At 41.5% G+C, this 16,745-nt stretch overlaps 1 protein-coding gene across 2 annotated transcripts in view; it reads left to right on the top strand.

Annotated features, from left to right (window-relative positions):
• Positions 1 to 13,383, top strand: part of Impact (impact RWD domain protein) — a 37,961-nt gene extending 24,578 nt beyond the window's left edge. For both annotated transcript variants that reach the window (XM_034517800.2, XM_034517799.2), the window contains exons 5-11: positions 1,662 to 1,747; positions 4,335 to 4,460; positions 5,546 to 5,643; positions 7,590 to 7,663; positions 8,714 to 8,804; positions 10,224 to 10,358; positions 10,973 to 13,383. In XM_034517800.2, coding sequence (XP_034373691.1) covers positions 1,662 to 1,747; positions 4,335 to 4,460; positions 5,546 to 5,643; positions 7,590 to 7,663; positions 8,714 to 8,804; positions 10,224 to 10,358; positions 10,973 to 11,047 — 685 coding nt within the window. In that variant the 3' untranslated portion in view covers positions 11,048 to 13,383. The remainder of the gene's footprint in view (positions 1 to 1,661; positions 1,748 to 4,334; positions 4,461 to 5,545; positions 5,644 to 7,589; positions 7,664 to 8,713; positions 8,805 to 10,223; positions 10,359 to 10,972) is intronic.
• The last annotated feature ends 3,362 nt before the right edge of the window (positions 13,384 to 16,745 follow it).

Below are 16,745 nucleotides of genomic sequence, written 5' to 3'. Positions count from 1 at the left end.
GCATTTGGTACTTCCTGTATACAGTGTGTCACTGAGGTGATGGTGACATGAAGAACTCTCTGTAAAGCTCTGATTTTGTTCAGAAGATGAATACTAGCACTGTGAAAGGGGCAATGTTACTCTCCTCTCCCACAGCCGCAGGACCTCAGGCAGTACATGTATCATGTATACTGGAGGCTAGAGAGGATAGGCTCCCCGTGTATCCAGGTCATTGAGTCGTGCTTTTCTCCTAAGCCTCCTAGATTGAAGATTCACCTAGGACAGACAAGCCTTTAGCAGTGTGTGCATTTGGATCTCATACATAAATCTGTCTCATAGACTATTGAAGTGCCCTTATCATTAGCTGTTTGGTAGGGAAGCAGAATGCAGGTGCTCTGAGCTTTGAGCTTCAGTTCTTACTTCTCATTGTAGCTTGGGGTTTTTTTAACTAGTGCTAGCAAAGCTGTTGGACAAGCTAACTGGTCTCTGTAAACTTGTTTTCTCATCTCTACAATGGTGACATCATGATGACATTTTTGAAATGTTGTGGTAATCAGCTGTGCTGGTGTATATAATGTCCTTGGGGCTTATACATTTAGTACATTGGATCTTCCACTGTCTAGAGCAAAGAAGAGTGGATATTGTTTAAAAAAAAAAAACCTTTCCCATTAACTGTGTGGCAAAAGGACCACGGTATTAGTGCTAGGAGTTAGAGCTAGTGACGAGGCGGGGTTTGAGGGTAAAGGAGAGCACTCAGGGTCTGCTGTGACATAGTGTGGGTGTTTCCCTTTCTTTTCTTTTTTAAAGAGTTATTTATTTTAAGTATGTAAGCACACTGCCTCTCTATTCAGACACCAGTTCATTGGATCCCATTACAGATGATTGTGCGCCACCTTGTGGTTGCTGGGAATTGAACTCGGGACCTCTGGAAGAGCAGTCAGTGCTCTTAATTGCTGAACCATCTCTCCAGTACTGTACACATCAAAGCTAAGATAACGCCACTCTAAAAATGAGATACTTGGTCTTTATCTTATTGGTGTGCTAGCATTTAACTTCCAAACTCTTAACATATTCTTTTGCTTAGTGATTTGAGATGTGTTTAATTACCTGAGGCAGCCAAACATTTGAAACCAAAATGAATCAATTATCCAGTAGACTAAATTTGTTAAAAAAATTTTTTTATGGATATAAAACTGTTGAGCTACATATCTTTTAGATCTCTTTAACTAAATTCCTCCGAGTGTCCTGATAGTCTGTATATTTCTTGTTGAAGAATTTGTGGCCAAACAAGTAGATTGAATTGTTTAAAAACTGGAGAGGAGCTAGTGGTGATTGGACACAAATCTCCATCCGACATCTCTGGATAGAAACAAGTCCTGTCTATACCTGTCTCAGTTGTAGTTCAGATTTAGACATTTTTTTTTCCGCTTCTTTTGTTGCAATTGTTCATCTAAAGTTTTCAGTAAAAGTTTTTGAGCCAATTGGAGTCTTTATTGTTGGTATACAAAATGTATATGATTCAGACATAAGTGTTGGTAAATTTTATCTATTATATATTTGGAAAAGTCATGGTTGGGTCTTATTATAATATAGTGACTTAGGATTTAAATGTAAATAAACTTCTTGAAATTGAGTTGTTACATTTTTTTTAAATAATGAATTTTGCCCCTGATTTTGTTTAGGCAGAACATTGGTGAATGTATTCTTTACCAGTGGGTGGAGAAAATAAGAGATGCTCTGATCCAGAAATCTCAGCTCACGGAGCCAGGTAAGAATGAATGATACCTCTTTGTGTTCTTTTAATTGGGAGTACTTAAATTTTCATATAGATAATATGATTGAAATTTCACATGAAAACCTATGTTCTGGTTTGTGGTTTCTTTTCGTTATCTTCTTTCCTTTTTTCTTTTTTAGGTGGGTTGTTTTGTTTATTTGTTTCTGAGACAGGGTTTCTCTGTGTATCCCTGGCCTACAACTCACTCTGTAGAGCAGACTGGGCTCAAACTCAGAGACCTGCCTGCCTCTTGAGTGCTGGGCATGTGCTACCATGCTCAGCAAGGCTTGTGGATTCTATATCATAAAAGTAAGTTTCTCTTGAAAGTTCACTTACTCATGTAGCTATAGTGATTTCTTTTTATAAGGCTTCTCTGTGGATTATATTCTTAAAATATAGAATTTTGTGTGGAAAGAACTGGAATCTAGAATACATTCTGCTTGAATGTTATTAAGGTATTATCAACTTTGTAGAATTCCCCATGAATTGGATATATAAATTAGATATTAATCTTAAATCTAGTGTTTATCAGAAAAGAACTCTTGAAGTATTTTGATTTATATTAGGATATAGAGTTTAACTTTAAAATAGACTTTTAAATCGAGATGTAATAATTCACATTCCATATTACCCTTCTAAGTGAAGGAATGGACCTTTACTTAGAAATTTAAAAACAACAGCATTGTCAGCCTCTTACTGAGCTGCTGAGATAGGACAGCACAGGGGCTTCTGGCTCCCTCACTTCACTCTGCTGGGCTTGCCATTCACCACAAGGCCTTTGAGAGAGAAAGGGGCTGTCACCATTTAGCCTGAGGTTGTTTCTAAATTGCTTTTTATTGTCATCACTGATAAAATTATTTTCAGTTTTTGGGGAAAGAATTATAAAAGAGCCTGTAGCTTACAGCACTGTTAGATAAAGATTGTTTACAGGGGAGTGACTGTTTTGGACACTGAACATTGATGGCAGTGGTGCATGTGTTTTCAGATGAGTTCTATCATTTTTCTATAGAAGCAAGTATTCTTACTGCTTTAGTTAAAAATCAAAGGGACAGTGACATAAAGTCACTAATACCTGTAGCATTTTTAAAGTGTTTTCTTTGACGTTTGGATCCATGTTGTAAGTTTACAGCATTCAGAGAGTGCACGAGAAAGGCTCTAGAAATTCTCTAAGAACAAAGTTAATTTTGATAGCTTGTCTTGTAGAGTTGAATAGTTGTAGAAATTGACAATATACCTGTAGAAATTTAGAACTCCAAATCAGAGCTTAGTTTAGACTCACAGAAAAGTCACAGAAGTAATACAAAAGCCCTTTACATCTTTTACCTGATTGCCCTCCGGCTTGTATAACTGTGGTGTAACTACCAGGAATAGGAAAGTAACCGTAGTATAATACTGTTGGGTCAGTGAAAGAGCTTACTCAGGTTTCATGAGATCTCTCACTAAAGTCCTTTTGTTGCTGTTGGACCTTGTGTCCAGGATTCTACAGTCCATTTATTAGTTTGATCAGTTCTGTAATTGGCTCCTCCATCATAACTTCTTAAACAAATGCATTAATTAGCATGTTTGCATTTGTGTGTGTTCGTGTGTGTGCAGGGTCATGTGTGTTTGAGCACATGGAGTGTATGAGCATGTGTGTACGTACAGTGTGTCTGTGTGCAGGTGTGTGTGTGTGTACACATGAAGTTAGAGGACAGCCTTGGGTGTTGTTTTTAAAAGTGGTATTCTGCCTTCTTTGAGACAGAGACTGTCACTGGTCTGGTGCACTCCAGTCGGATTAGGCTGGCTAGTCTGTGAATCTCATGGATCTTCCTGCTTTTACCTTATCAGTGGAAGGATTCTAGGACAGAACTGAGGTCCTCGTGCTTCTGTGGAGGCACTTTGATGACTGATGTCTCTCTCTGCAGTCCCTTTCCTTTTGTGTGGAAGAGAATTTGTGTTTCTTTGTTTGCTTTGGTTTGGTTTGCTTTTGTTATTTTGGTGGCAAGAATAGGGTCTTGCTATGTTGCCCAGTAACTAGGTTGGCCTGAAACCCTCAAACTCACATAATGTGCTTCTTGCTTGCTTCTTCCAGGGAACTGGAACTACAGGCTTAGGGGAATGCTCCGTAAGACTGTGCTGAGGCTCTTCCTTTTCTTCTTTCAGTTCTGGGGATTGAATCAAGGACTTGCCCACTCTAGGAGTACACCGCCACCAGGCAACTTCTGCATGGCTTTCTGTTCTTTCTTACCCACAGCTTTAGTACCCATCAGGAGATCTCCCCTGACTCTTACCTCACAGTGGTCCTCATGTTCTTCCTTCATTCATTTCTTAGGAATCTTTTGTTAGAAAAGCCATGATTCCTTCTGTTGAATGCTGTGTAGAGACCAAAACCCAGTTCTTTTGGATTTTTTTTTTGTTCTGTTCTGTTTTGTTTTTTGAGACGGTCTCAACTGTATGGTCTGAAACTCGATATGTGGACTAGGCTGGCCCGGGACTCACCAAGATCTGCCTGCCTCTTTCTGTCTGTCTCCCATTGATTTTTTTGTAGGTGTAATTTCTTATTTGCTTCACAGATCAATCCTAATGTCTCATTTTCACGTAGGCCCAGAAGAAAAGAAGAAAACTGAAGAGGAAGAGGTTGATGTTGAAGACGATCCTGTTCTAGAACACCCTCCGGAAACTCCAGTTAAAACACTCGACCTCAAAATCAGTGAAAGCACACCACCAGGTATGGTGTTCCTCACCAGTTTCTCTTGAGAGCAGGGTGCTGATGTTGTTCTTGGGAGGCCTTAGAGACTCAATAAACAAACACATAGGGATGTTTGGATGTGCTTGCTTGTTTTTTGGTTTTCCAAGGTGGGGTTTCTCTGTGTAGTCCTGGCTCTACTGGAACTCACTCTATAGACCAGGCTGGCCTCAAACTCAGAGAACCGCCTGCCTCTGCCTCCCCAGTACTGGGATTAAAGGCGTGCCCCACCATCACCAGCCAGCTGGAAGTGCTTGCTTGCTTGCAGATAGTTGAGATTTTTTTGTTTGTTTGTTTTGCTCCTGTAGCCTTTTTGGTTCTTAGCAGCTAAGGTAGTTGGATTCTCCATTATATATAGTTAAGGGTCTTTTTTGTTTTGTTTTGTTTTTTTGAGACAGGTATTTTTGTAGCCCTGCCTGTCCTGGAACTTACTCTGTAGACCAGGCTGCCCTCAAACTTAGAGATCTACTTGCCTCTGCCTCTCAGATACCCAGATTAAAGGTTGCTGGGATTATAGGGGTGCATGAACAACTGCCACCACAAACAGCTGACCTAGTGATTTTTAAACTTGTTGAAAGGTAGAATAATAGGATCATTGCACTTTTAATGAAATAATGACTGGATATAGTATTAATGTGTTTAATTCCATTATGTAAAGTGGGAACAATTTTATTGGAAGACATATTATAGGTACACAAAATCAAATCAGATTTTGCACTCGAGGTTGGCCTATGTGGAGAAGCAAGTAAGTTGTGGTATAAACGTCTGTCAGTCGTTGGTCTGAGTAGCCCTTTTACGCTCTCAAAAACTAGATGCTGTGCCAACTTAAATTACTCGAGTCTAGGATTTGAGTCCTGACTGTAGCAGTTTACCTGGCAGTGCAGGTGGAGACCATTTACTTTTCTCTTACATATAATACCTATATGAACATGTTACTGAAAGTTTAATTTTTGCAGGGAGTTATTTGTGCTGTTTGCTTAGATTTGCTATAGAATTTTATTTATATTGCAGTTCTTTTCCTTATTGCTGATTTTTCTTTAAAACAAATTAATTCTTTGACTTTCTAGAAACAGAGGACTTGCCCCCAGTTGCTCATGGCGTCCCGATCACAGACCGGAGGAGCACCTTCCAGGCACACGTGGCCCCCGTCGTCTGTCCTGAACAGGTGCGTGACTGCTTTTCCTACCCGGAACCCAGAGCACTAGTGCAGTCTTAGTAGACTTGCAGTGACACCTTCCCTCCCATGGTAGAGTTTCATCTGAGGGCGACGTCGGTGATTGGTTTCCAGACTCCAGATTCCTGTGAGCAGGAGACATTTTCTTGTTTCTGCTTGCTTCCAAAACTTGTGTGCAAACCTCATTTTTTTTTTTTTTTTTTTTTTAAGATTAAACTAGATCATGTGTGTCCTACAGTGCTGGGGTTGGAGCTTATTCTCCAGTGGATCTTGAAGAAAAGAATGATTACTCTATTAAATATGTGAAACCAAGTCCATTCAGCTGTTCCATGATGAGGGGGTCATGTGGACAGATGTGCCAAGTCCAGTCTTCCAAGTGGTTTCTTTTTCTCTGGTTTTGTGTTAGTTGACCTTATTCATACCAGCAGGTGTAAATGGCAGCCCATTCTCTGAAAGCTCCATAGGTCCTTGCCACTCCTAAGTCTTCCCAGCAAGATCTGTCGTCACTCTGATCTAGCAGGACATAATCTGTATTGATGTACAAGGTGGTTCTAGTTCTACAAATAGAGTATAATGTCAAGTGCAGTTTTTGGCCACTTGATGGGTGGAGCACCTTTGGCGTGTGTCTGAGCCAGTCCCACCCCAGCCCTACCCCAGCCCTCTCAGCAACTCAGTGCTGGGCTTTCAGAAATACAGTTCTTTCTATAAGGACTTTGCTCTCCGATGCTGAGAGAGGACATTTCCTTCTACCTTGGTGTGTGCTGAGGAACACCGCATTTCCTCTCAGCTGACTTTCCTTCTGAAGTCTCAGTCTGTCCTCGACTTTGCTCGTACTCCTCCAGGGTCCTTCTTAGACATTATTCTGAATTTGTCCATCCTGGTTCCTCTTTCTGTTCTTGATCACAGACCCTTAGGCTGTGTGAGACCTGAACTAGTCCTCAGGATGATGATCAGAATATGCGAACCTGAAAGTGGTAACTCAGGACCACAGATTGCAGTGTGTGGTTAAAACTGGGCTCTCTCTGTCTACCTCGGGCTGTTTCCAGCATTTCTCTTGAGTGTGTGGCAATCTGACCATACCGCTCTCCCACCTGCTCTCCTCCTCATGCCGTCTTTGCTGATTTATGTTGTGGACAGGGGAAAATCCCAACTCCTTCCATACAGCCTTTATGTTTGATTTCCTAATTTACCATTCATGCTGTACTTTCCGTAGCTTCTCCATACAGCGTGGAACACTTCCTCGGCATCTCTTCCTGTTCCCTGTAGGTCGACAGAGGACACCAGTTAAAGCTGAGTTCCAAAGAAACGTTCATGGGACATACTTACATTTATTTATTTACTTTAAATTTATATTGAATATATATATTTGTTGTTGATTTAAAATTTTGTTTTGACTGGGAGGTTTTTATTGTTATTTAGTTAGGCTATTCATCCAATCTCCCCTCTTCCATGCACTGGCCCAGAGTGAATGTCTTCTTCATGTCACTTTCCTTCCCTTGTTCCTTACTGCTTAACAAAAACTGGCTCAGGCCTCATCTGTGAAGCCTGCTGAGTTCCTAGAGACAGTTGTGATTTTACATCTGGACTATGCCACTGCTGCACACCTGTCCTAGAGTGTGTGCATTTGGGGATTTGAGAGCTGAGTCTCTGGAAATACTGTATTTACAGGAAAAGTTCTCTTTTGGGGACACATTTTCATATATTGTGCCTTAGACATACAGATATATGGACATTTGTCCACAATTAGTGCTCAGCACTCCCACGGCTGTTCTCTTACACTAATGTCTGCCTGTTAGGTCATCGCAGAGCTTCATAGAGTCTTTAAGTGACTGGTTTGCTGTAAAATTTATATCAAATCACTTTAATTTTACTTTTCTAGCATTTACAGAGAAAAGAAAGGGCATATTTGTTGATTTCTGTTACTACTGTTTTTGAAGGTGAAAATGGTTCTTGGCAAGTTGTATGAGAATAAGAAGATTGCCAGTGCCACCCACAATATCTATGCATACAGGTGAGTGCCTGCCAGGTTTTACAATATTCAGTTTACAAACAGTGGTTGGGAAATGATGTGCAGGATTTTAACACATAGCTGCTATTTTGTTAGAACAGTAGAGCTGTGAGGTATTGGGAAACTGCAGAGAGACAGGCACCTGGGGAGCCCAGTGTTGTCCACTAGATACAGTCACATTCGGTGGTTAGAACAGTAGACCCGTGAGATATTGGGAAACTGCAGAGAGACAAGTGCCTGGGGAGCCCAGTGTTGTCCACTAGATACAGTCACAGTCGGTGGCTGTAGCTGTTTTTCTGTGAGTTTACTTTTTTCAAATACTTTAACCTAGGTCTAGTTTTTTAATTTAATAAAATATTTTCCTACATTGGATAAAAGCTGTTTTAATGTTGTATAATGTTTGCTGAGGTTCCACGCCATGGTTTATTTAGCCATTTTTTCATTGTAGTTTTTCAGATTTTCACTGCATCTTTTGAACATGAATTCGATTATTTCTGCAAGGTAGATTCAGTTGCTTCTCCTTTGTGTGTGCACATGCATGTGTGTGTACACACATGTAAGCGTGAGCTTTCCTGTGTGGTGCCTAGAGGTCAGTGTTAGATTTTGTTCACTGTGGCTCTCTGCATTCTTTCTTGAGACAAGGTCTCTTACTGAATCTGGAGCCACAGTTTTGTCTGGACGGACTGACTAGTGTGCTCGCCTCCTCTCGTGGCTTTGCCTGTCAGTGCTGGGTTACCGGCAGCACATCGCCATGGCCAGCTTTGCCCAGGGGTGCTGGGGACTCAGACTCAGGTCCTGGTGCTCATGCAGAAACCACGCCCTCCTGCGCTGGGCCTGCAGTGCCACACCTTTTTAGAAAGAGCAGCGGAGGGAATTAAAGGGAGGAAAATGGTGTAGTAGAATTAGCACAAGAATTAACGTGATACAGATTTCAGTTTTTTCTAGAGGTGGTTTTATTTTTGTACAAATTACAAATCTGCTCCAAAATATACTTAATAGATATTTTGTTGTATTTTGATGTTTCAATATATAACCCTTTATATGTGTTTCTAGGATCTACTGTGAGGATAAACAGACCTTCTTGCAGGACTGTGAAGATGATGGAGAGACAGCTGCTGGGGGCCGCCTTCTTCACCTCATGGAGGTGAGTGAAGAGTTAAACTCTGCATTTTGTACTTACATGCCTCAGCAAACTAGAGCTCCACTTAGGAAGAAGTAAGAATTGGAGATGGAAGACCGGGTCATAAGCACTGATTGAGGAGACATCTTCACCCCTGGCTCCAGGTCAGAGGACAGTCAGTTCGTACCAACTGCTGTGCATTCCAGGAAATAATACAAGATGGTTGTATTGCTGTACCAATACAGCTCTAGAAAACTGCTTTTTGTTTTTCTGGCAGTGGCTTCCCTGTCTTTCCATCTTTGTGAAACTCTGTCAGTTAGATGGTGAAATATGGGTTATATCCATAATAATTCATTGTTAAGAATTAAGTTGTCTGAGGTATTTTCTTGACTTCTTCCAAAGTTTTGTACTTTTAATAGCCTTTCGCTTAATTTTCTTAAGCAATATTCTTTTCCTTTTTAGAAATAATTTTCCTTCTTTCAAAAAGTCACTTATTTTTATGCCTATGGATGTTTGTCTGCACTATGTCTGTGTAACATGTGCATGCAGTGCCACAGAGGTCAGAGAGGACATTAGATTCCCTGAAACTGGACTTTCAGGGAGTTGAGCCTCTCTGTGATTGCTGGGCCTCTCTGCAAGGCTGCAAGTCTCTAATGAGTGAGCCATCTCTCCAGCTCCTGTCCTTAATTGTCAGGTTTTTTCCCCCGTTTTCTATTTCTGTTTTTCTTAGAATTTTTGTTCAGTTTTTACAGATATAGTGGCTTCTAAATTTTGTCTACATATATTAATTTAAGCTCCTTTATTCAACTGTTCCCAAACCTTAAGTTTCTCTAGGCCCATTTTATCTTGTGTGTCTTTTTTTTCATCCTGTTGGGTCTGATCATTGATTGTTTATTAATTTTAAGAGAGGGCTATTTTTTTTCCTTAAGAAGTTACTATGTTTCTTGTACTTCTGTGTGTGGGGCTTGCTTTCTAACTAAGTCTTTCTCTTATAGGAACTTTGTTATGTATAGGCAACAAGCCTAAACTCTGGTAGGCTTTACTTTAAAGGCAGCGTTGGACAGGATTACAGCTGCTACTTGTGTAGGCCCTCTTCTCCTCAGTTATTTGTTCAGAAGCAGGTTATTGTGTGTGTGTGGTTTTTTTTTTTTTGTTTGTTGTTTGTTTGTTTTTTGCTTACTGGTAAAAGGCTGCCTTAACTTAGCTTTCTGTTAAGAGTCAGTAAGAGCGGGAACCCTACCGCCATGGTTTCCCCTTTTGACAGGTGGCTCCAAAGCTCAGAGTTTGAGGGTTCTAGAACACTGCATTGACTCACCAAGTTCTCTTTTCCTAACTTTTTATCCCTGAGGTGTTAGCAGCCTTACTCAGTGTGTCTGGTTTTATATACTAGTCGTTTCAGCCTTCTTAAACCTGTATGTCTAATTATGCTTCTGAAAATAACAGATTTTGAATGTGAAGAATGTCATGGTGGTTGTATCCCGCTGGTATGGAGGGATCCTGTTGGGACCTGATCGTTTCAAACACATCAACAACTGTGCCAGGAACATCCTGGTAGAGAAGAACTTCACAAGTCCCCCTGTGAGTAGTCGATGCTGCAGTGATTGGGCGCTCTTTCTGGGACTGCAGAAAGCCAATCAGGAGTGGGCGGCAGTGGAGAGGTGCAGTAGTAAAGTGTGGACCAGGAAGCCAAGACTAGGCCTCAGTCACATGATGGGACAGTGTGAGTTTATAGGTCTGTAGGGTTTCTATTAGAAAAGCAAGCTAAGGCCCAGAGAGCCATGAACTGTCACACTGGGTACGTGGTCTAGAGGCTCCTGTAAAGGCCTGAACTTCTGTTAGTGCCAGAGTATCTGTGCTTCCCTCGCATGTCTGCATGTGGTCTTTATATTTTGAGGGTTTTTGCTTATGCTTTACATGTTTGTATCTATTTAGGCTTTATTGCATTACTTGGGAGAACAGAGATAAATGAAATACTGAGATTTTTCAAGCATAAATATACTAGGTGAAATGTTTCTTTTGACTAGCCTTGACTATCATGAAATATGATAGTAGACTATGTATGTCAGCATGTCTTCAGGCCCAATACTGATACTTGAAAGTGCATAGACTTCGCAGTGTAGGCCATCTGTGGGGCAGCTGTGAGGTCTTGTACATGGCTGTGGAGCTGCTTCATTGAGTGGTTTCTCTTCCAGGAGGAGTCAACTAAGAATTTGGGAAAGAAGAAAGTGAAAAAAGACAAGAAGAAGAATGAGAAGAATAATCCTTGACCCCATGTGAAAGGTTAATTTTCCAGCCACTGCACACATTCCCAGTGGTCATGGAATCCATTAAGATAGCACACTGACAGCTCAAGTCAGCCCGTTCATCATCGTCACACCAGCATTGTGTTTCCTGCTCTGGTTCTACCATTTACCAGAACCAGAGAACCTAGAACATATTCCCATGTGTCTCCCATCTATTGGGAGAACTGCTGTGAGCTTACTTGCCATTTCATATAATGCTAGGAAGTGACACATGCACAGTGTTGTTCCTGAGCTAAGTGTCCATTGCAGTCTTGTCACGTGCCTTTGTTAGGTGGGGAAGACGTCTCCAGAGGAATGGAAATGCCACACTTGTGACAGGAATTGTCATGTTATTAGATGAACATTGCCTTCACTGCTCCCGAGAGCTTTTCAGAGTGGGAGCGCATTGAAGACAGAGGTCTTGGGGAGTCTTTCTCTTGTGATTTCACAAGTTAGCCACGCTTCCTTTCATAGTAGTCATCATGGAGTAATAGTTTACGTGAAAACCCAGGAGTATTCATCTGTGATCATGTGCCAAAGTGATAGTTTACATATTTGCTAGTCCAAGTGTTACTCCTCAGTTTCTTTGCAAATTGGTGACTGTGAAATTTCAAAAAGTTAGTATTTTTAGCCGCTGCCTTTTATTGTTTGATTCCTGTAGTGACACACAGTGAGCATTCAGTCTCAGTAGTCCTTCCCTCCCTTCAGTGTGTTGCAGTAACATTCCGGTGTCTCTGAAGGACCTGGAAGCACTTCCTTGTGTTCTTCCTGTGCTCTGGTCAACTCACTTGCAGAACGAGATAGAGGCAGCAGGACACCACAGGAGCAGGCTGGCAGCTGCACCGGTTTGAAACACATTTGCCATTTGAACTCTGGCCAGACTTTTTTTAATTCTGTGATTTTTGTTGAGAGGTAGAGGGACAAATCTTGTGATTAGATAAAAAGCTTTTTCCCTACAAAGTTTTGTCTAATCTCCCTTTTTAAGAAGTATTTTATTTTTTTACCTGCATAGTACATAAGAAATAGGACAGGAAAATTCCCTTTGACATGTAGGTAAGCTATACCCTGTTATTTTTTCAGAAATAATGCCAACAATTACTAAATTGATCAAGTGATCACAAACTAGTTTGATTCCCCTCCCAAGGAAGGGTCAGGTGTTAGGAGGTGGCTTTGGGAGACTGCTGGAGCATAGAAAGCGTCTGAAGTTGGGCAGATGTTTTTCTCTTAATTTTTAAGCTTGAAAGATCCACATCCTCACTTAGTATTTTAAATAGGAATCCAGTAGCCAGCTTTACACTAGAGTGGGTTCTGAGACAGAAGTCTTATTTTCAACATTATTTAATGTTGTAAATTATCAAGAATTATAGGATGACCTATATGTGTGTATTTGGAACACTTACCTCTGTTTCCATGAAATGCTAAGTATATCCTATGTATTAATTGTTACAGAACTTAGACAGTATTTGCTAAAGATAATGATATAATCTTGACATTTCAGACCTGTGAAAAGTGATTAAAAACACTAAGAATTTTATGCTGCAGAAAAAAGGAGTTAATTTTCCTAGCACACTGGATTACAATTTCCTGGTGTTTTATCTAAAATATATTAGTGTTTACAGAAGAAAAAACAATTTTTATATCTCTGATCTCATTTTCCTTCACTTAAAAATGTTCCGTTTTCCTCACTTTACAAGATTACTAACCACATTTTATGGGTTGAGATCCTTAACCTTCTTCACTGCAGGTGGGAGGAGACCCCCCAAATTCTTCAGTTCTGACTCCTGAAATTATTTGACATATCATCAATGCAAAATAATGATAGCATATTTTTCTCTATTAGAGAAAATCATATGTAGAGAATTTTTTAGTTCTCCAAATAATAACTTTCTAAAGCCAGGCATCTGCTGTGGCAATCTCTATATTATATTAGTTGAAATGTTGTCCACATGCCAGTATATATGAACAAATAGCGTTTACTTCGATGGGCAAAGCAGAAGCTGCTTGGGGAGGTGTCTGTGTCAGAGACAGGCTGTTGGAAGCACTAATCACAGGACAGAGAAAGCAGATACTGTTTACAGGGCAGGTGAGTGATACTGTAATCACTTCAGTGAATTGTGATCACATCCAGTCCACTAAAGAGATGACCATAAATGGTGTATACAGTTTTTATTTTTTATTATGCATGATTTTGTATATATGGCTATTTTTCTTTCCGTAAAAATGGTATTAAACCGTATATACTGTTTTGTATCCTACATATTTCATATAGAAGTATATTGTTAACATTTTCCCATATCAATAAATATTCTTCTATGGCTTAACTTCTTATGGCTGCATTTCATTCTGTCTTCTGGATACATTGTAACATAAAAGCCCATTCCTCCAGTATTTTTCAGGAAGGCTTTTTCAGATTTCTAACTTTTTGTTTGTTATTTGTTTTTTTTTGTTGTTGTTGTTGTTGTTTTTTGGGGGGGGGGTTGGTTTGTTTGATTGTTTGGTTAGGTTTTTTTTTTTTTTTTTTTTTTTTTTTTTTTTTGAGACAAGGTTTCTCTATGTAGCCCTGGCTGTCTTGTAACTTGCTCTGTAGACCAGGTGGGCCTGGAACTTGATCCTCCTGCCTCTGCAAACAGTACTGGGAGTAAGCCAGAGTTTTAACTCTTAGAAGCAAATGTGAAGTACTGTTTTATTGAATAAGGTTTTTATATGTCTCCCTGGCTATAAGGAAAATATAGGAATGGAATTCAAAGGTTTATATATTCTTATAGTTCTTTGTGCATCAACCAGATTATTGTGAAATACTACTCCCAATATGGGAAGCACATGCACCCTACCACACATGCTGGGGACCCAAACTCAGACTTTGTGTGTCAAGTACTGTACTGACCAAGCTGTATCTCCAGTCTCTAAAGGTTTTCTTACATTGTTTTTCAAATTACATAGTCTTGTGATTTTCATTTAGACTTTCTTCCCATTACCCAGTTGGTTTAAATTATGAAATCCAAGTTCTTTTATGATGCAATTTTTTGGGTGAATTTTCAAGAAGTGAACACTGTTACATAGCCAGCCCTTGGATGGAACTACAGGGACTTGTGCTTCTGTGCACTGGCCCCTTCTGTGGGTAACTGCTTCCCTTATTTCTCAGACAAAGCTCTGGTTTGACCTAGATGTACATGGAATGAATGACACAGTCTTGACAGTTTCTTCCAGAGTTGGCTTGGGAGGCTCATCTAGGTAGTCGTGTGCAGCAGTGTTTCTTCCTGCTGCATACTGCATTGAAAAAACGTAACTATTTCTAATAGATGAGTTGGCACTATTACAGTTACTGCTGTTATGAACATGTCTTATGTGGTTTGTACTGAATATATGTACACATTTCTGTAATATTTTTTTATTGTGCCTCTGCATGAGTGTGTGTGTGTTTGTATGTGTGTGTGTGTATGTGTGTGTGTACAAATGCAGAGGACAATTCTCAGGAGTCAATACTTTACTTTGACTTGTGAGCTCTGGGGATTGAATTCAAGTCATCAGGCTTAGCAACAGGTGTCTTGACCCATTAGTCATTTCCCTAGTCTCATATGTAGACATTTCTCTTGGACAAATGCTAGGTGTGGGTTTGCTAGGTCATAGCATATACACAAGTAGACCTTGGACCTGTAGTGCACAGGGGTGTGCTAGCTCTGAGGTCAGTGCAGATTGGGATATTTGCGAGTTGCTTTCATTCTGTCCAATTTAAACTGTTAGGTGTCAACTCATTCCCAAGGTTCTTAAAAAATACAAGCCATGTAGACTTAGGCAGTGAGCAGTTGTCTGAACAGTTACAGTGGAGTCTGCTCCTGCCAGTGGTACATGGATTCTCATGTGGTATATAACTTTGTTTTCATGGTGTGGTGTTGGTTTGTATTTCCATGTGGACAAATAAGGTTAAATACCTTTGGTGACCACATTTTGTCACTGAAGAGGTGGAGTCAATCCTGCAATTAGTAATTAGAAGTGGAAGATGAGGCCTTGTTACCAAGGTTGGATCAGATATGGAGAACTAAGGTTACAGTTTTGCATCTCTGGGGAGTTAATCTAAAAATCTCCACACTCCACCATTGCCCCACTGGCAAGTGTATTAAGTATGTGAAATTCCAAGTACCTAACTTGTCTTCAGTTTCATGAATATTGTTATTCTTTACCTATATTATGAGGATTAAATAAGTGTTAAAGGATTAAATAAGTGATGCTTAGAATGTGAAAAGAATTCCACTAAAATCTTATCTTGTATTTGATACACGCTTTTTCGGGGGTGGGATTCCAAGTGTACCTAGAGTCCTAATTGGACATTAGATTACCATGTTCTTCCTTTGGGAAGGCGTTCTGTCATAGTGAACCAGAAGCAGGCCCTGGAGGGCTATGCAGAGCTGACCCCACCCCTCATGGGCTGTGGCCCTGTGCCTCACTCAGGCAGCATGAATGCAGTGAGTGTGGAAGAGCCGACCCTGCTCTTGTCTTCCTTAGGGTAGCACAGGCAGAGGTGACGCCACACACACTGCTACCCTTTACCACCTCTGGCAGTCAAGAAAGCTGTCCATAGGGTCATGAGCTCCGGAGAGCTGGCCCTGTAACTCACCAGCTGTAGCCCTCAGGAGAGCAGGCTCTACACCTCCCCTGAGCAGGACAGTAGATCTGGCCCTGGTTGCATGGATGTGTGTGAGAGCCTGTCCCAATACCTTTCTGCTCTGAGGTAGCCTGGGTGGTGGTGGTGAGGGATGCCCTCACTGCACAGGAGAGCTGTTCCCAAGTTCATGAGAATGGGTGTGCTGGCCCTGCCCCTCTCACTGGCTACAGCACTTAGGCCTTATACCTTACTTGGGCAGCATAGAAGTGCTGGCCCTGGTCGAGAGGCTGTGGGTGAGGCAGCCACAACGGTGAGCTGGCCATACCACTATGGTGTACCAGGAGTGATGCCCTCCTCCCCCTGTGTCAGTTGGGAGAGCTGGCCCTGGGGTCCCATGAGAGAAGGTGAACTAGCACTGTCCCTCACTGGTTGCAGCACTCAGGAGAGCAGGCCTTATGCTCTGTACCTCACCTGGGCAACACAGTCGAGCTGGCCCTGGTGGTGAGGACATGGGAAGGGGGTGAGCCTGCCCTGAGGGTGTGAACAAGGGAGAGCTGGCCCCATCCCTCCGGCTATGAGGTAGCCTGGAGAAGGGATGCCCTCTGCCACCTCACCACTTAAAGCACATGGGAGAGCTGACCTGCCCTCTCACTGGCTGTCAGGAGAGCAGGCCCTGCACCTCACCTGGGCAACACAGTGGAGCTGACCTTGCTGGTGAAGACATAGGTGAGCCAGTCTTGATGGTGTAAGATCACTTACTCTGCCTCCTGCTAATGGTGGCATTGGGTGACCTAGTTGGAACAGTGCTGGAGAGCTTGCCCTGGTGGTACAGGTAAGAGAGCCAGAGCTCTGACCAAACTCAGCTACCCCCTAGGGCCAGGTCTCAGCCTCTGAGTTGGTCTGCCTCCAAACCTGTATCATCTGCAAACAGTTGGGATATATATGAAAGGGCCAGTCCTGCTGATCCAGCACTGCAGGATCTCCATGACACAAGGCAGCAACAGGGTAACTGGGAAGAGTCCTGGTGAGGATCCAGTATCGATGATGTCACAGAAGCCAGAGACCTTGAACCAGACCAGTGAC

The sequence above is a fragment of the Arvicanthis niloticus genome, chromosome 14 (genome assembly GCF_011762505.2).
Source record: "Arvicanthis niloticus isolate mArvNil1 chromosome 14, mArvNil1.pat.X, whole genome shotgun sequence".
Lineage (NCBI taxonomy): Eukaryota > Metazoa > Chordata > Mammalia > Rodentia > Muridae > Arvicanthis > Arvicanthis niloticus.
The sequence above is the reverse complement of the archived record's forward strand: the minus strand, read 5'-3'. Positions and strand labels throughout refer to the sequence as shown.